General features: G+C 44.8%; 1 protein-coding gene across 8 annotated transcripts in view; it reads left to right on the top strand.

Annotated features, from left to right (window-relative positions):
- The first annotated feature begins 5,023 nt into the window (after positions 1 to 5,023).
- Positions 5,024 to 19,769, top strand: part of ANKS1A (ankyrin repeat and sterile alpha motif domain containing 1A) — a 163,668-nt gene continuing 148,922 nt past the window's right edge. For all 8 annotated transcript variants that reach the window (XM_074977233.1, XM_074977224.1, XM_074977225.1 and 5 more), the window contains exon 1: positions 5,024 to 5,217. In XM_074977233.1, coding sequence (XP_074833334.1) covers positions 5,054 to 5,217 — 164 coding nt within the window. In that variant the 5' untranslated portion in view covers positions 5,024 to 5,053. The remainder of the gene's footprint in view (positions 5,218 to 19,769) is intronic.

Here is a 19,769-nt window from a genome sequence, read left to right as displayed (position 1 = left end):
CATGGTTTTAGAGTGGGGGAGGGCAGGCTGGGTTCAAGGCTGGTGGGGCACGTAGTTAGAGGGGGGGAAAGGGCGGACAGGTGTGGGGGGTCACAGTGGGGGTGGGTGGTCATGGCCGAGCACAGGGGAGAGAGCAGGGCAGGGCAGAGGCTTAGAGCAGGGAGGTGGGATATGGGGTGGGAAGGGCACGGGACGGGGAAGTCGATTGGGGGTGGGGGAGCAGGGACTTTTGGGGCAAGGTGGGCATGGGATGCAATAGGGAATATTCGAGTGAGAGAAAAGATGGGGAGCGTTGAAGTGAGTGATTCGAGGACCCTTCGCGTCGAGGCGCAGTGGGTTACAGGATTGTCCCAGGGCTTTGCAATCCTTAGCGCAAATGTACAGATAAAACGTTTCTCATCCAGGAATATAATGAGTTCCCTGCTGACTTTGTTTCTTTGATGAATGAAGCCAGGCAGGATGGCCGAAGCAGTCAGTGATTTCTGCATTGCTTCTTTCTAATCGGCCACCGTGGCTAAGATGCTATCATAATTAAAATAGTGATTAAGCTGGGATATGGGAGAGTTGGGGGTCCTGAGTTGCTTCCAACTTTGTTTCTGGTCAGTATGCAACTTTTGACATGTCACTGAACTGCTTTGTGCCTCACTTTGTCCCTCTTTTGAATGGGTTCCATTTACATTTCTCACCATGAGAATGAATTCATGTTTACAAGGGGCTTTGAGATCTTTAATTGAAAAGTGATAAATGTGTGAGATTTTATTTTGGGACCACAGCTGATTAGATATTACATCGTTCTCTTGTGGTACTATGCAAACACGCACTCAAACACACGGTGTTCCTTTTCTGTTGAATTTCTCTCTTCAGAGACTACTCTCTTTTCTGTGCCAGAAACACAACTAGGATGATGCAACTGATGAAAGCCTGTCCAAAACTCTTACTCTGATTTCCCTGTGCTGGTGAGGTGGGATGAGGGTGGGCCACAGATCCAGGAAAGAGGCCTTTCACAGCCAAAAGTTGTGCAGGGACTGCTTCTCACCCCAAATCTGCATTACAGTGCAGCACGACCAGTCAGTGTTCATTCTCAGCCCAGAAATGGTACTCCACTGTCTGCAATTGCTCTGTGAACACTACCAGGCACCTTAAGTTTTTTTTTTTTGTTATGTCTTTCAGCAATGTGTCCTCACAATCCTTTTCTCCCCAATTTCTCTTGTGATACTTCCTGAGGGTCTTCAAATACATGAGAATTGTGCACTATGTATGTGCAACTTTCACGAGAATAGTGCAGAACTCGAGGTGTTGAATGCTTTTGTCTGAGATGGCAGCCACCAAAATATTCCATGCAGGTTCGTGGTGTGATTAATAAAAGACATGAATATTATGACATTAGGAGATGGAGAACGTTGCATGCTGGGAACATTACCCTGGCTTCTAGAGATCTCTGGATGAGTCAGTACTATCCTGCAAACCCTTGCAAAAAATGTCCCAGAAGGCACTGTAGTGGGATGTGTCACTCTGAGATAGCTCTGTGGGGTGCACCATACTGTACATCAACGCAAGCATTCATGCTATATTCACTACTGACAAAAGCGGCTGTATGCACACACCTAAGTGAAGTATAAACTTTGGCATGTGTATGCTGAGGTAATACGTACCAAGCAATGTTTGTAGTGGGGACAGGTGATATATCTAAACTATGGAAACTATAGCAGCATACCTAGCACAGATTCAATGCTATCCTCTTTCAGTAACTCATGCTGTAATCCTACCTCAGCATACTCTACTGCATGTGGCTTACAGAAGAATCCTTACATTGGACAAATAAAAATCTTCAAAGGGAAGTTAAATCTAAGTCTTTAACACATTAAGGTAGTTTAAAAGACCCACTGAACTAATGAGGATAATACTCATAAGTCATTCTGGTTCTATCTTTTGCACGATAGCAATGAATGAGAGATGTCATGTCTATTTCACGGTAATAGCTGCATACTTCCATGGTGTACATCTGTCTGATTCAGTCAGAAGCTTTTCCCATGTTAATCTCATCATGCTGACAAATGTCAGGTATCTGTTTACCAAGTAAAAGTCAAGGCTTCTTTCTTGAGAGTGTTAACTCTTCCCTGTTTTCCAAAAGGCAAGTTTCTCACTAGTGTTTTGATTATTGTTGAATATTAATCCATAAGGAAAATACTGTTTAAAATACATGAAGGAAAGATGGGATGATGGGAAAAACCACACTGGCCAGGATGGGTTAACAAGCTGCAGTGGTTCCAAGGAGCACCACTCCATGATACCTGGTTGATTTGAGACTAGGAAGGAGGAGTTAAAAAAAGGAAGCACAGGTCAGTTGAAGATTGACTAGGGTGATAGTTAGGTTTTGTAGACAAAGTGGTTGGGGTTTAGAATCACTTGATTATGATCTGCTATGGGCTTATGGAAGGGCATTTCGAAAACAGATATTTGAGGGTAGCAGTGTTAGTCTGTACCACAAAAACAAGGAGAAGTCCTGTGGCACCTTATAGACTAACAAATGTTGGCATGGAGATTCCAGAGGCAAGTTCTAAAACACACTTAGCCATCAGAAACTTGTTGGTTGGTGTTACAGAAGTTTGCCTTAAGTGGGGTTCATCTGAAATGAAGGAGGCTGAAAACTGAGTCCAATACAGCTCAAAACTGTTTCATTTCTGTTGAATTTTGACCATGTTGCCTCAGAAGGCTTAGAGCTTTTTCTTGGTGCCCATGGTAGAGGGCTAAACCACAGGGTTTATTGTAGTGCTATTCTGTGTTGTGAGATCTGCTATACATCATTTTGTAGCTAAAGCAAAAGAGTCAGGAGAACTAGGTTTGTTCTTATTCTCAATATGATCTTGGAAAAGTCTTTTAGTTTCTGACTCCTGTTTTTCCCTTCTGTAAAATACGAATAGGAATAGGAATACCCACCTCTCAGGAAGATTGAGAGAATTAATTCATTTGGGATGATTTGCATGGAAGGCACCAGATGGAAGGTGATCAAGAAAAATATCCAAAAGGTTGAGCAGTACAAAAACCCTGTACTAGGAGCTGGGGAAGTCCAAAAGTAAGTGGACAAAACTGAAACGTTTAAATGGTGTTTGCATACAGTCCTGAGTTAGCTGTGCTGAGATCACACAAATGGAGGTAATTAGAACATCTGCCTGCCTGGAGGATTCTGCATTGAAGATCTCATGTTTCAAAACCATGAGGCAGCATGTTCTTTTAAAAAGAAAGATGTGATTTTGGTGTTAATAGAAGCTTCATGGCTCTCGAGGCTTCTCTTTATGTGCCAAGCAGCTACAGTTTGAGCAGCATCAGTTCTATTTTGCCCTGTATTGCCTTGCTCCTATGCCTCTGTGATGGAGTCGGGGGAGTGCATGTGTGAGTCAGGCTGGATGTCTGAGGCAAGTAGCAGCTCCCAGTGGCTAAGGATGACCCTGGGGCTACAACTGGCAGGTAACACCTCTGCCCTGAACAAAGAGGAGGGAGGAGCCGAGCTGGGTTTTGAATCGGGGGCGGCAGTTAGGAAGCTGGGGAGAGAGGAACTGGAAGGCAGCCAGCCTGAGGAGGGGGAAAGCTACACCCCAGAGGGGCACCCCTCGGGGTCTTCTCCCCAGGACGGGTTGGAAGGACTGTCTCTGGCTGCTGTGCTGTCGCTTCTGTGAGAAACTGGGCATCTGTTGCCTAATAAACCTTCTGTTGTACCTGCTGAGTGAGAGTCAATCCTGCCAGCAGATGGGGTGCAGTGCAGGGGGACCCCTGAACCCCATCACAGCCTCTAATCTGAATTCAAGTGTGCCTTGAGGGTCTGTAATGGTGCTTGGTCTCTGTTAATAAGGCTGCCAAAAACCCACCTGCTCTGGTGATGTGTTTTTGCTCCCCCACATCACATCACATGTGAAAAATGCTTATTACAAGTAAACAGACTCATCTGCTTCCACTTCATTCCTTACAGGACAAGCAACCAGAACATTATTCTTCCATTTTATTACTGTGTGCAGATGTCATCCTTTCCCCCTTGTACCACTTTTCAGTCATGATGCAGAAAGTCTGGGAAACAGGCATTCCCTGGGACTGGAAGGCTAGTCATTGCATACTACCTCTGGCATATGGGTTTGAGGACCAGGAAAGATCAGTACTGCTGAAGAGTTGGTGTTCTGCGTGCTACTCTTGGTTAGGATGGGACTGAGATAGGCAGATGCTTGGTAAATGCTACATTTTCTTCATCAAACAGTGGATTACATGGAAGCTTATGCATTTGTTCTCATGCCTACAGAACCCCTCAGGATTTTGGAGGACTCATCTGAAAGACTCAGCCCTTCTTCTAAGAGAGGGAAGAGGTGCAGTTAAACAAGGGAGACTCTAAGTGGACCCTGTGTATTTCACGTGCCTGATTTCAGGACAGGACCAAGTGATGTGGGAGAGTTAGGAAAGTAGTTCATCAGCACAATGGAGTCTGAGTGGCCTGAATATTTGGTTTTTCAATTGTGTAAGGCTAGGAGAGAGCCAGCATTAGGGGCAGGGTTTTGAGACCTCTGTATTAACTACTCCCCACTTCCTGGGAGAGTGGAATTACTCCTGTCCCTCCATAGTGGGTGTGTTTCTCCTGCGGCCTGCCCCAGGTTGGTATTCCCTTCATCTCCGCTCTGGTCCTGATCCTGTCCCCGCACGTAGGGTTATTGCTTCAGGGGCAGAGCAGCGCTAAACCTCATGGGGCGGAGCTATGGGGCACCTTGCACCCAATGGCTTGCTCCGTGCACAACGCCGGGAGGGGGTGTCTTCGTCCGCTTGGGGTGTGGGCGGAGCCTTGCCAGGACACGCCCCTGGGCGTGGGGAGGAGCTTCTCTAGACCACGCTCTCCAAGAAGCGCGCCCCGTGGGTGGGCGGAGCTTTTCCTGGCGGGGGTGTGTGTGTGGTCTGCGTGGTCCCGCCCCGGCGCGTCCTTCCGGGGCGGGAGCTGGCCCGGGTCGGGGGAAGGCGGCGGCGGCGGCTGGTGGGTGCCGGCAGCCGGGGCGTGCGGAGTCCCGGCAGCCGGGGCCGGGCCATGGGGAAGGAGCAGGAGCTGCTTGAGGCCGCCCGCACCGGTAACCTGTCGGCCGTGGAGAAGCTGTTGTCGGGGAAGCGCCTCAGCTCCGGCTTCGGCTCCGCGGCCGGCGGCTCCGGGGGAGGCGGCGGCGGCGGCGGACACCCGCTCTCCAGCCTCCTCAGGTGGGTCCCATTGGGCTGGGCAGCGTCCGCCTCAGCCCCCGGCGGGGGCGGGGTCCCTCGGGGCGGTGGGAGGTGCCGGGGGTCGGTTGTGCCAGTTCGGGCGGATGCCTGCCGGGTGGGGGAAGGGCGCTGGAGCCGAGCCCGGCGGGCCGTGTGGGGGGACTGCCGGGGAGCCCTGGGGGCCTGGGGCCGGGTGGGGCGGGTTTGCAGGGCGCAGGGGCGGTTTGGAGAGTCGGGCGCTGGTGCTGCCCCTGGATGTCCCCTCGCTCGGGCTGGAATTTCTGCGCCTTTCAGTCACGTTGCGGGTTAAGACTTGTGTTCCCTCGACTGCCAGTCAGAATCGGGGCGGGGGGAGCGGCCCCGGTGCTGCACAAACCCGTCTGGGGCCAGGGGCCTTTGCCTTGGCTCGGGATAGTCTGTGATGTGCCATTGACCTGCGTTGTAGCGTTGAGCTCTTTGTGTAGTTGCTCGTCGTCTCCTCCCTTTCTTGTAGGCAGCTCGCGAAGAAACCACTAGCCGTTGCATTTCTCAGAGTGCAGCTGGCTGCAGTTTTCCTTCTGTGCCGTTCCCATTCCGCTGCTGGAAAATGTTGCTGATCCTGCTCTCTCCTTCCCGGCTCCCCTGCTGTTTGAGTGGTAGGAGCATGCTCTGAGAGTTGAGGGCTGGTTTTGTTTAGGTGTCCTTTGGTGGCATCCTTCTGAGATAGGAAAGATCTTTCTTAGTTGCGGGTGGCTAAAATTCATCTGTCTTCGCTTCTTCTGTGGACAACATAAATGGAAGGGACATCAGGAGATCAAGACCAGCTTCTTGCTCTGAGGCATGACGAGGTAAACTTTGGACGTCCTGGCAGATGTTTGTTCAATGTGTTCTGAGAAACCTCCAATGGTGGGCGTCTCCTGATTTCTTTTGGGAGTCTGTTCCAGAATATAACTGACCTTATAGTTTTTCCTAATACTGACCATATATTTCTCACTGCAGATTAAGCCCATTACTCTTTGTCCAATATTCAGTCTGAAGGGAAAATCGTAGAATCTGAGGGAGCTCAGGAGGTCATTGAGTCGAACGGCAGGATAGCTGGTCCCCCTTCTAACAGCCTTTAAAATGTCTTCTGAATGGTTATTGGATTCTCCTATTGGTCATACTTTTTCAAGATGAAAGAGCAGTGTTCCCTTTATTTTTTCCATCCATAGGTGGAATAAGTTTTATGTGCACCAAGGCATGTGTGGATGTGCACCACCAGTAGAAACACATGCTGCTGGCTGTGGGTGCTCTGCTAATCAATGAGTAGCTGCACAAGCACTCACTTTACAGGGAGTGATGCTAAAGATGCCCTTTTAACCTTTCCTCCTCGGTCAGGTTATCAGACTTATTGTTTTTGTTTCTCTCCTCTTTGTGCTCTTAATTTTGTCTAGATCTTTGCTGAAGTGTGCTGCACAAAATTAGAGCGTGGCAGCAGTGGCCTCACTGATGTCGAGAAGAGTAGGACAAATAACTCCTGACTTGAAACATCCCTGTTAATACACCCCGGGAGGATAGTAGTGTTTTTCCTTGTCTGCATCCCATTGACACGCTGAGTTTGTGATTCAACGTAACCCCCAAGTAGTTTTCAGTCCTATTACTACTTAGCCAGATATTCCCTGTTTTGTAGTTTTGCCTTTGCTTTTTCCTTCCAAGCTGAAGTGCTCTGTGCTTGGCTTAATAGAATTTCATGTTGATTTCAGAATAATTTTCTAATTTATGAAGGACATTTTGATTTCTAAGCTTCTCCTCTAAAATGTTTGCAACTCCTCCTACCGTTATCTATCAGTGAAGTTTGTTATCCATGTTATTAATTAAAATGCTGTATGGTACCAGAGGAAGAACTGACTCCTGCGGGATCTGGTTGTGGCCACTGCTGGAAGATAAGATATTGCAATAGATGGATCTTTGCTGTGATTAAGTATGGCTGTTATGACCCTACTGGGTATGTCCTTCCAGTTAGAGGGCAAACTGTGGATAACTATGCTGAACATGGTCTTTTATTACTAGTTGTGCACTTAATAATTTCAACTAGACTACATTTCTCTAATTAGCTTGGAAGAAAGGAGTGTGGGGCTGTGTCAAAACCTTTGCTAAAATCAAGGTATTTCAAGTATATTGCCCAGCCCCTGCACTGTGAGTAGGCCAGCAACCCTGTCCAAGAACAAAACTAGTTTGGTTGGCATGATTTATTCTTGACAAATGCATACTAACTAACAGTTGCCTTTGTCGGTTTCCCTGGGCCTGTGAGTGGTGGCATTGGAGAGCCTGCCTCTCTGCTTGCCACTGACAGGAGGCAGGAAACCTCTCTTGTCAGTGAGGGCAGCCCAGTTGTCTGTCTCCCATGACAGGAGATGGAAACTGACCAGTGCAGCAGTGCTGGTCATTTTCCCTGCTATTCAGACTTTTGTGTTAACCTGGGATATGTGCACATGTTATCTCAGGGGTCTGCCGTATCCCCGTTGATTTTAGAGGCGCTTATAAAATTGCTTGTGAACTTGTTTTCGTGTCTTTGAGTACTGAAGTTAGGATGGCCAGTCTTAAATTATTTGGATTTTCTTTATTCCCCTTTTAAAAAATGTGTATGTTAGCCATTCTCCAGTCCTCTGGCATCTCATCCGGCCTCCATGAGTTTTCAAAGATAATTGCTTTCAGTTTCACAAGTGCTTCAGTTGCTTCCTTAAGTATCTTGATGAATTTCATCAGGCCCTGGTGACTTGAACTCTAACTTACCTAAATATTCTTTAACTTATTTCCCTGTTTCTTCATATTGACAATTGTTAGAGGTGATACTGCCCTGAGGTAGTTGCACCAGAGAAGTTTGTTGGCCTCCTTATTTTGTGAACGTTTGTATTAGGCTCCAGTAATTATTTGATTTTTTTTTTCCCCAAACATGTTTGCTGGACTCAAACTTTAATACAGAAAACGTAGAAGGGAAAAATCAACCTTGGCAACTTGTGTTTTTTCAGAAGTCATTGAAACCAATCTGCATTAGGAGATGGATGTTTGAGGTGGTGTGCACAGGCAACATAACGAAATGCATGCTGCGTAAGTGTCGTCAATCCCTCATTCCAACTGCTAGACCACCGGTCCTTTCAACTTGTATTGATTATGATGACTGTGTTTATGTTGGTAGGATAACTGCTTGAGTTATACAAAATAGGGAAATGGTGTGTGATAACTTGTCTGCCGTCTGGCTGTGTTGGCACATATGTCAGCCTCAGGTGTGTGCATGTTGGTGCACCATATAGGGTGACAAAATTGTCACTGTTGTGGTATTGAGAATTTCTCTAAAAGTGACTATGCTAACAACAACATTATTTGTGGCTCTCTTACTCTTCACAATTTTCCCACATTTCACAGAAGGAGCAGGGTGGGGGTATGGATCTACATAGGAGGAAAGGTGTGTAGTCTGAGAATATGGGGTGGGGGGTGAGGTAGGGTGTAAGAATGGGGTGGGAGTGATGGTCTGGATGGGAGGGGGTGCCAGAAGTGGTCAAGGGGTATGAGGTCTGGATGATGGGGGTGCATCTTACCTGCTCATCCTTGGATACATATGGTTGTGCTCTCACGCTCTCTGCTCCCAGGCATGGCCCTCTGCTATTGCAATTAGCCAGAGTTCTGGCCGATCACAGCAGTGGTCTGAAGCCTCTCGGCAAGGTGCTGAGGCAGCTGCTGCTTTCTTTCCCTTCCCTGGAAAAGGGGAATAGCAGGGAGCAGCAGCAGTGCCACTTCCTGGGCCTCGGCAGAGTCCGTGGTCTGCATACTGCCCTGTTGGATCCAGCCTATGAGGCTCAGGTGTTCCAAACCAGCCATCCTGCCATGGGCCAGATGCTGTGGAGGGGAGTCTGGAGCCAGACCACAGCCTTCAAGTTCCTCACCCCTGCAGTACCTGAAAGCAGAAGTTAAACTGGAATGCTGAGGTTGGGGACTGAGAGTAGCTTTGAAATTTCTCTGGTCATTTCTAGTACTCTGTTAAATTTTGTGAATTCTTTTACTTTGGATCATAAGAATCCAAAGTAGGAGAGTTGTATGCTAATTTTGTGGTCAAATAATGTCTTTAGGAAGAGTAGTTACTAAATTTACCTGCAGTAGGAGTCCTGAGACTTACTCAGAGTGGAAATGGAATAAGTTGGGCCAAATGTCCATACTTGTTTTGATTCTGCAAAATGAGCTCAATTTGATTTGAGGAGTCAGATTAGTGTGGGACCCTTATTTTTTTGATACCTTGGGACTGTCATGACTGTGACAACACTACTTAAGTCATTTAAATCCTGTTGGTATGGCAAGATCAGGTTTCCAGAAAATGAAGGGTTATAGAGAACCTTTCAGATGGGTGAAGTTTTTAGTCATTTTTATAGCAGCAGGCACACTCCATCGCAGGTACAGTGACACATGTGATCCCTAGTAGTATAGGTGAGATTAATTTCTCTGTCCTCCCACCCCAAATAGCAAGACTGAGTGTCCAGGTGCCCTCAAGATTTCATATCATGGTGTTTAGGCTTTCTGTGTGTGCATGTGTGTTCGCACTCTCACATAGGAAATGAACTTGAGTTGCTGCTGCAAAGTCCTGAATGAGAAGAAAGAATAAGTCAGCAGTGACTGATGATGATCCTGCAGGAGCATCTACCCTGTGAAGTGCAGACTGTGACTTCTCTATATTTCCTGGGGGCAGGGTTGGGTATTGTAAAAAGCACTCTGCCACAGCCGTGTCCTTAATTACATGTCTCTGGTCTGGCTTCCAGTACTCCCATGAAAACAACTACCAAGGTGTGAAAAGTAGCAGCATGGAATAAAATGTCAGTCTTGCCCTTGGCGTTAATGAAGGGGACACCTGAAAAGGCTGCAGGAGAGGCAGATGAATGGAGGTGGCAGGAAGTCACTTGAACAGTGAAGAGAAGTGTATTTGTTCCACAGAGAGGTATGGGGTGAATCCCAAACAGTGATGCCTGACAATCAGTTCAAAAATAAGTTTTGTTTTGTTTTTTTGTTTGTTTGTTTTCTTTTTAAAATGTTGAGTTGAAGGAGCTGTTCTTCAAAGTTTTGTCCTGGCGCCTTGTATTTGCTGCAGTCAGATGAGTTTGATGAATTAAAGCAAATATGAGCTGGAGGTATGCAAAGAGGTGGATTGGATATGAAAGATAAGAAAAGTGAAAGATAAGAAAAGCGTGCCAAGTGAAGTGAATTGAGTGGGGAGGGGTGTGAGTTATTGATGGTGGAGGGGCTGGTAGTGGTCTTCATCAAGAATGGCAAGAATAGGGGATGGTTGAAGAACAATGGATGCTTCTAGCACTCTGTTTTATGGATCCTTAGTTTGAGTTCAGAATAGGGATTTAAAATCATGTTGATTTTAGAACTCAGGCTAAAAAGATGTTTAGCTGAGGTTCAGCTGTGGACCATATGAGTAAAACTGAAGAGGTTTGTGAGGCACACGAGCCCATGCAATTGAAGCAGCCAAATGTGTGTGACGGGTATCAGAGGGGTAGTCATGTTAGTCTGTTTCTGCAAAAACAGTCAAGTCCTGTGGCACCTTACAGACAAAGAGTTTGTGGAGCATAAGCTTTCATGGACAAAGACGTACTTCGTCAGATGTGCATGCATGTGAAGAAGTACGTCTTTGTCCACGAAAGCTTATGCTCCACAGACTCTTAGTCTGTAAGGTACCACAGGGCTTCTCATTGTTTGGCCAAATATGACTACTTAATAGTAGATCATGGTGGCAAAATCAGGCATTTGGTGAAACTTTCCAAGTCCGAAGTCGCTTGTATGCTTCAGAAAATTGTACCCTGGTGCCACCATTGGAGAAAACCACCACAAGCTAGAGTGGTGCGCGGAAATTAGGGAGGTGTGTTGTGTCTGGACTTCCTGTACAAAAAAGAAAGGTTGCTGGCAGGTGGGGGCGGTGGAGTGCATAGGACTGTGTGGGCTGCACACTGGTGGGTTTTTGTTGTTGTTGTTTTTGTAGAAGTCTTGGAACCTGATACGTGACAGGGAGTACTTCAACTTTTCTCTAATGCAGGGTGTTGCTCTTGGTTGTGGTTGGACAAGGATATGTTCTTACCCTCTGTTTGCCAAGCACCCTTGAGAAAGAGAAGGCATGGAAACAGGCTTTCATTATCTTGGGTAGCAGCCATCTCTTCCCTGTGTCTCAAATCAGCTGGATTATCCTCAGTTCTGTCTTGCAAGTTCTTTCTGCGTACAGGGTTGTAAGTGTTCTTGTACATGCCCACAGATTTCTCATGGTTTCTCTGTGTGTAATTATGTTCAGATTTTGTCAGTTGGAAGTCTGTACATAACTTATCAGTTTCTGCTTTTTCTGCCACTTTACTTTTTGGACTACTCCTTAGTGTTTTGTCTGAGAGAATGTTTGACTGTTGTGGGCATTGTGCCCAGTTAAACTCTTTTGAATGGGATTGTCTAACATTCAGACAATGCATCTAACAATTGGCATTCTGTTTGTAAATAAGCAATCTGAGAATCTTCCTTTACATGGTATTCAGGGGGCAACTGCAAAAACCTAGCTTGGAGTCTTGCGAAATCTTTTGAATAATAGGAACAAGAAGTACTGAGGCTTCAAACAGCGAAGCATAACTTGTGGGTACTTGAAGAAATAGCTGAAGTACACTTGTGGATGTGGTGTGGAAGGTTAGGTTCCCTGTCTTGTGCTTAGGTAAGATGTCTGGAGAGGTGTAAATTAGGAGAGAGATCTGATTAGATAATAGTGTTTCGCTTTGCCTCAGTAGCACTCAAAGCTTTTTACATTGTCTCCTTTTAACACCGGGGAGGTGACTTACCCAAGGTCTCCCAGCAGGTATTGGCAGAGTGGAACTGAGGTCTCCTGAGTGCTAATGCAGGCCCTACTTCCCTTGTAGCCCCTATTTGTTAAATAATGATGTAGTGGCTCTCATTGCAGAGTGCTTTATGTAATAAAGATGATGTTCTTCATCTACCTGCTGACATGCAGCATGTTTGGATTGGTAGTCAAATGACTTTATATTATGCTGTGGCAGAATGATGTGGAAAAGAAATCTCTAGCTAGGATACTGGTGAAAGCGTATATAAAAAGTGCCACAACACTGCTAATGCTTCAGTAGATGAAGGGTTGGCCTTTAGTCTTACCCTGAAGGCACCTAATCTGTAAATTATATGCAACTCAAGTTTATTCTTCCTCATGAGGAAGAGTGACTGATGAAGATCTTGCTGCATTTCAACTCTGAATTTGCAGAGACTAGAGTATTTTATCCATGGTGCTTAGACTTTTTAGCAATAACTTCTATAGAAATCTTTTTTTAAAATGAGATGAATATGTTGGGAACAAAATTACACAGTTCCATCTGAACAAAATGTTGTAGGTATTCAGGAAGAGGGATTGTATTAGGATGTGATGTGACAAAACCATAAAAGGAAAGGCACATTTGCTATTGAAGATAAATCCTCTTCTTGGGATGCATATGTTGCACTATCTAATACTAAAAGATTAGATGGGGAAATCAGCCCCAATGCAAAGGTAACATGAACCAACGAAGAAGGGTCCAAGAGTAGGCAGAAAGGTGTCCTGGATGGACTATGGAATTAAATTGATTAACGGTTGTGTAAGGCACAGTCAGCAAAGGCATACCCGTATTACTTTCTCCTCACCCGTGCGACGCTCGTCAGTGAGACTTGATAGAACTTGTGAGGGTGCATCCTGCGGTTCTTTGAGCAATGGTCAGTTGATCCATCCCTTTTCCCAATGATGTGTGGAAAAATTATTCTGCTGTCCTAGGTGCAAAAAGAGGGGGAAGTGGGTAGATGGGGGAAACTGTGGAATGGTATTATTGGGCTGTCAGGGCTCAAATATTTTAGCCCGTATCCTCTCTGAAAAGCAGGTGGGTTGCTGGTGTGTCTGGAAGTAGAACCCTGCCTCTAACACACACCCCCAGTTGGCCCAGTCTGGTTTGAAAAGCACCCCTTAACTTTGGTATACAGACAGGGAGAAGAGAGTAAGGGCAACACCCAAGGAAAATACCTAGGTTAATGGTGCTCTGAAATCACAAGGAAAGCATGCGAAGACAAATAAGAGACACTGTGAATGTTCAGTGTTCTTATCTATGTTGCCAGTGGAAGTTGACAGGCACATGCTTGTTCTTGGTACAGAGAGGATGAGAAAAGGGAAAGCAGGAGCGCACCAAACCAGGTGATACGGAGATGATAAGTGACAACTGTGCAGACAGGGACTTTGTACACAAAAGCTCTGACATGGCAAGCAGTAACAATGCACAGCAAGGTCTCAGCTGTAAAAGTGATCTGTTCTTGTGTGTGGTCCTAGCTAGATTGACCAGCAGGCTCAAATCTGTTTATAGTGGAGGTGGAGCATAGGCAGTGATGGTAGAATTCTGTTCAAGAACTAGGGCAGGGGTGAGCAGACTTTTCAAGTTGGGTCCCAGTTTTCATCCCTGCCATTAGCAGCCCCCAACCTGTCTAATGTAATTGAAACCAATGGAAATTTCAGTTACGTTCCAATGAGGGGAGAAACCTTTTGGCACCTGTAAGGAGTAAAGTATGTGAATGTAAAAACTTTATTTATCGGTTTATAAATGTGAATATGCAGACATAAAAATAACATTGGAATATTTTTAATTATATGGATAAGCCTGAGACGCATCAGCTGATTATATAGGGTTGCCAGATTTTTGGAAAATTTATGTGGAGGAGGCAGCCCCAGCCAGGACTGCCTGTCCTACATAAGTTCTCCAAAAATTGGGGGAAGGAAACCCTGGCTGGGGGGCGAGGAGACCCTTCAGCTCCACAGCTGGGAGCTGGCTGAGGCTCTGAGCCCTGCTGGCAGCCCCAGCTTGTGGGAGCCTGGGATGGGGGGACCCTACAGCCTTGTGGTTAGGGCTCTGAGCCTTGCTGGCAGCCCGAGCCTAGGGGCTGGGGGGACCCCGTAGCCTTACAGGTGGGAGCCAGCTGGGGTACTGAGCTCCGCTGGTAGCCTGAGCCATGGGGCAGCTGTGGGATCCCTGGCTGGGGGGTGGAGAAATTCTCTGACAAGTCCTATGTCCCCCATTCACACAAAAATATCCACTTGGACATTTTTGTGTGAATACTGGACGCAGAACTTGTCAGGGAAATTTGAGACTAGACCACACATTGGGGGATGCCTGGCAACCCCTACAATCTTGCTGTGCCTCTCCTTAAAAATGTCACACATACCCAAGAGGCCTGCCCCCCACTTTGTGCACTGCTGAACTAGCAGACAGGAAAGGGAGGCGAGTCTTCATGTTGATGGCAGCTGTTGGCTGTTGCCAAGAGTGCTAACAAGTGGCCAACTGTAGGAGTGGTTGGCTCATGTTTAGTGTAGTTTTAGAATCATTGGGCAGCCCTGTTTCCAAATCTTGAATATGCACTGTGAAGCCAGTGGGGTTCCTCACAGGCTCAGAAGTCAGCTAAGGATGGATCAGATGGTAGGATTGATGGTTTGCATACACTGAGATCTCTGCTCCTTCATGGTACAATTTCTGTTTTTTCCCTCTCCAAAGCATACCTCAAGTCCTTCTTGTAACATGAATATAAACGTTTTCTGCTGACCCGTTAGAATCCTGAGATCATCTAATCTTGAAACATAACTTAATATTTATGTAAGTGAAAGGAAGTCCAAGGAATACAAATACTTTACAAATCAAACAAGTCAGTGGCTGGCTTGAGCAGGATACTTCTGCTTACAACTGTGAAATTAAAACTTTATTTTTCTCGCTTCCTGTTGCTATGAAATGAAATGATCTTGTGGCCTAAAATGTCATGCCTTAGAGAGAGAGAGAGAGTTTTAGCGTGGCTTGTAAAAGTCAGGGTATTTCTTCTTCGGCAGAACTTAGAGAGTAAGCCTTTAATTTTGGTCTGCTGATGTCAAGTGGCTGTGAATGTGGGTTGGTGGAGTAAAATGGAGGCTGTTTTTGAGACATAGATTCTAAACAGTACAAAGGAGAAACTTCTGTTGAAATTGAGTTTCTTGCCTACATATGTTGAGAGAGAGAGAGGGGACTTGTTTCACTCAATTTTTAGTGGTAGTACAAGTTTAGTTTGGTTTAGGAAATTGCATATGAGATTGTATAATAATTAAATGCTGAAAACAACTTTGGACTGTCCATATCGTGACAGTCAAAAACGTGATGCTGATAAAAAGCTGTCCAGTGGTGTCAAATCTCCTTTAGTTAACCCCTCAAAATGTGACGCTAATGCCTAGTGCTGAAAATTGTTGCCTGTGATCTGAAAATCCAGCTGAGGTCTTTCTGGCCATTACGTTGTCTCTAGGAATATAGATCACATGGTTATGACACTTGGTTGATAATTCTGTTTGTAACATGAGTTAGACTAGTTTCAGTTCAGTCAGCTCTATTAGTTAGGTGTGGCTAATGGTTGTCAACACTTTTTTCGCTGAAGAGAGTTCAAAGGGTCCAGTTTGCCTAAATCTTTCTGCCAAAATTGTCACTTATTACAGCTACAGAAACACACAAAAGGTGGTGGAAGAGATTAGAGAAGTGCTTGTCTTTATTTTTTTCAGCTCTTTTTTGCTAATGAGGGTACTCTGTCAGTTTTGCTGTTCTGAATAATTGGTCCTTTTCCTTCACACAAATAGAAGACAAGAATAAGAAAAGGGGTAATAGAAGTAACAGTTGCAGGTAAGACTCAAAAGCATGGGTAGGATCTTGATTGAGGTTTAATTCACTTTTTTGTAACTGAAGATAATGAGGGCCCTTTAACATAGGTTAAGAGAATGGGTGAAATCGTTAAGATAATTTGTTAGATGATTATCCTTGGACTTCCTGCAAAAAACAAGTCATATCCAGTCCAAACCGTATTGATTAATATGTTCATGTAACCTCTTACAACCACGGAACAATGTACATCTTCTGGCTTCTATCAGAAAATAAAACAGGTTTGAGAAATGGAGAAATGTCATTAACCCTTCAGAGACCACTCTTTGAGCACTGCTCTGTAAATTTCAGGCCATTTTCTGAAAGCAGTGCGACTCAAGTCATATTACAAACAAATTAGGTGGTTTTGGCCTTAAAACCTGTTTGTGGGAGCAGGGTCTGGATGACAAGTATCAGAGGGAGATCTGTGTTAATCTGTATCTGCAAAAACAACGAAGTCCTGTGGCACCTTTATAGACTGACATATTTTGGAGCATAAGCTTTGGTGGGCAAATCTGGAGGAGATACTGTTAATGTGTAATTAGGTTGAGATTCTACCTACAGTGCAGACTGTCTTTCTGCTCCTAGGTGCTGTGGCATCCATTCTGAATTGCTAAACCTTATTGTGCAGTGTACAAACTGCAATATCTCAGTTGAGACGAGGCTGCTGCTCTCCTTGTGGACTCTGAGGTTGAAGCTTTCAGAACTGGGTATCGGGGAGCTGGGGAGGAAGAAGGGGGAACCATCAACAAAACCATTCCTTTTCTCCCTTCAAAAAAGGAAACTATTCTTAGCACATAGTAACCTCATAAAATGGTCACAGGCTTATTCTGTTACTATTCAACATGCAAGGCACTACATTTAGCCGTTTGGAATGGAGATCCATCAACTCATAAAATGGGTTTGTAATAGAAACATGACAGGGCTCTGCCCGAAGCCTTCTTGCTTGGAACTGCTAGTTTAACATTAGCCTGTTCACCTGGGTGAACTATGAAGTATTCCACGCCCTGATTAGCAAACAGTTGTTAAGTAGGGCTGGCTTCTCTTAGTAATAGTAGTCAGCACTTCGAAATGCTAGTATTGCCAAAGGTATTAGATGTGATTTGACTCATTCTCTGTGAATTGTTGACTTATATGTGCTTATTACAATTCAGAAGGGCTGGAAGGAATTTCATTTTGCAGCATTCTGTTTGCTCACTGACGCATAGTTTTATGTTAAGCACAACTTTGTGGGTGCAGCGGGGAGATAAGGTCTGAGTAGAGTGTCTGGCTGTTAGACTTGCGGAGCGGGCTACAGAGAAGTCACTTAATTTGTCCTTCAGTAAGCTCATCTGTGAACTAGGGATAGTTATTTAACCTGGGGATAATTCTTCCTTTGCGTCTTCTCTGCTTATATGGTCCGTTCCCTGTGGAGGGGACTGTGCTTTGTTTGTACAGCACCTAACTCCCACTTGGAGCTCCCATAAAAATCATATGACTTTTATGATTTATGGGTACATCATTCTGATTGTTGATAGCTGACAAACATTTAAAACCCTAGTCCAGGGTTTTCTGTATGGCAGTGGGCAGGACGCTGGTGCCTTCAGGCTTACTGAAAAGGCTGTTTACTAGCACAGAGTAATGGAACGTGTTCTGAGGCTACACTGAAGTGGTGAGAGGGATGTTGAAGCAACTTGTGAATCAAGTTAAGCTGCTCCATGGAACAGAATATTGAATGGTACTCCTGTGTTCCACATTGCCTTTGAATGTTTCTATAGGCAGTAATTCAAAACATCTGACTTATTAATCAACGGGTGGCTCCACAACTTACATAAATGTACTAGCTGGAAAATATTCCTTGGGATATTACCTTATAACCAATCTCACCACTTCTCCAATTCCAAGAATAATCTTCCTGAAGTCTCAAACGTCAAAGAACCTGAGGTGTCCTGGAACAGTGTTTTAACATGTTACAAATCTGCGGTGGAACAAGCTGGAATACAGTAACTTAACATGAGTGCTTTGCACTCTGATAAAACTTTTCATCAGAGGATTTCCAAGTACTTTACACAAGTAGTATTTCCAGAACTTGTCCGGTTTGCCCTTATCTTCCAAGAAATAATTCTACCTTGTACTAAGATGTAAATCAAGAAATTTCAAATGTGTCAGTTCGATTTTGGTAGAGGGTTCAAATTTAGACTTGCATGAGGAGGCTTAATAACAAACTATGGAGTAAGATGCATTTCTCCAAGTCTCTCAGCATTTCCATGGCTTTTTGACTTGCATTACAGCTGGGGAAAATGAGGCAGGTGTCTGCCAAAGATCAGATGGGGAGGTGGTAGGTACCTTTTGCGTAAGTAGGTGAGTAGATGTCTTGTGCTCTGACCAGTAGATCATATTCCTTCCCAAGAGCTTCCTGTTGCTAAAGCTCTTACTGTTAATATGACTCGTATAAGGTATGCTGATCTTTTGCCACGGGCGGGCTATTTGTTTATAACAAGATCACCACTTGGGTACCAAATGTCTTGAGAACAATGATGGAGACTGGGTCTTGTTCTTGCTGCCAACTGTGTGTCAAGTCTCTTCAATAACTTGAGGTAATTGGCTACAGGTAACAGAATATGTTACCCCTGGCCATATAGGAGTAGTTTGCCTTTTGGTCTTGGTGGTTTGGTTAAAATGAGAGATACTGAAATTGGCACGGTACAGCTGTTAGGATTGGGTGCTGAAACAACTGACGACTCTGCAAGTGCTTGCATTGGTATCTGAGTTTATCCTCGCGGGTTACAAAAGGGAAACATTCCATTTGAACATACACGAGTTTCCCTGATGGCTTATTTCATTTGCATGCCATGACTTTTTGTGCCATTGAATTTTGTGTAGGAATTTGAGGACTGAAGCCACAGCTACGCCTGTAAGCAAACATTAGATATTTGAAAAATTACATACTGACATTTCAGTAGACTTGGGCTTTCATGTCTGGGTCTGCAATCCTGAAAATGCACAAATGATGTTGTTGTTTCAAGTACAGCATGAGCATCTGATGAAGAGCGCTCTGTTCTCTTTGGAAGCACAAGTATCAAACAATTTGTTGTTAAACCTTACAAAATAGATCTTGGTAGATTTGGGCTGCAGGAGAGATTTGGTTACAGCAGCCCAAATTTGGGCATGTGTACCTTGTTCTTGATGAATGTTCCCTGCTGGTTGATCCTCAAAGAGTTTTCAACTCTGAAGGGAATTTTATCCAGTCTTGGCTGGAAGAAGTAAAAGAATAACATGGCTTGTCATGAAGCCATGACATTGGAAGCAAGACTAAGAGGAAAATCAACTGAACAGAGTTAGCAGTTTTTCAAAGGCGTGTTATTAAGGGTCCAAGAGCAAGCTATTGCACTGTCTGGGAAAGAAAGAAAGTATGGCAAAAAAACTACCTTGGCTTAACCAGTAGATATTGCACGATCTCAAAAAGGAAAAGGAGTCACATAAAGAGTGGAAACTAGGACAAATTACAAAGGATGAATATAAGCCAGGACAGGGAGATGGGCAAAATTAGCAAGGCAAAGGCACAAAATGAGCTCAAACTAGCTAGAGAGAATAAAGGGGAACAAGAAGACATTCTATAAACCTATTAGAAGCAAGAGGAAGATCAGGGACATGGTAGGCCCACTGCTTTGAGAGGAGAGAGAAACAATATCGGAAAACTTGGAAATATTAGAGGTGCTTAGTGACTTCTTTGTTTCAGTCCTCACCAGGAAGTCTGGTGAAGGTATGTCTGACAAAGTGGATGCTAGTTGGAAGGGAGTAGGTTTAGAAGATAAAAAATAAAATTAAAAAAGTTAAAAATTACTTAGGAAAAATTAGATGTGTGCAAGTCACCAGGGCCTG

Source organism: Carettochelys insculpta, chromosome 26 (assembly GCF_033958435.1).
Source record: "Carettochelys insculpta isolate YL-2023 chromosome 26, ASM3395843v1, whole genome shotgun sequence".
NCBI classification, from domain to species: domain Eukaryota; kingdom Metazoa; phylum Chordata; order Testudines; family Carettochelyidae; genus Carettochelys; species Carettochelys insculpta.
This window is presented reverse-complemented; position numbering and strand designations above follow the sequence as displayed.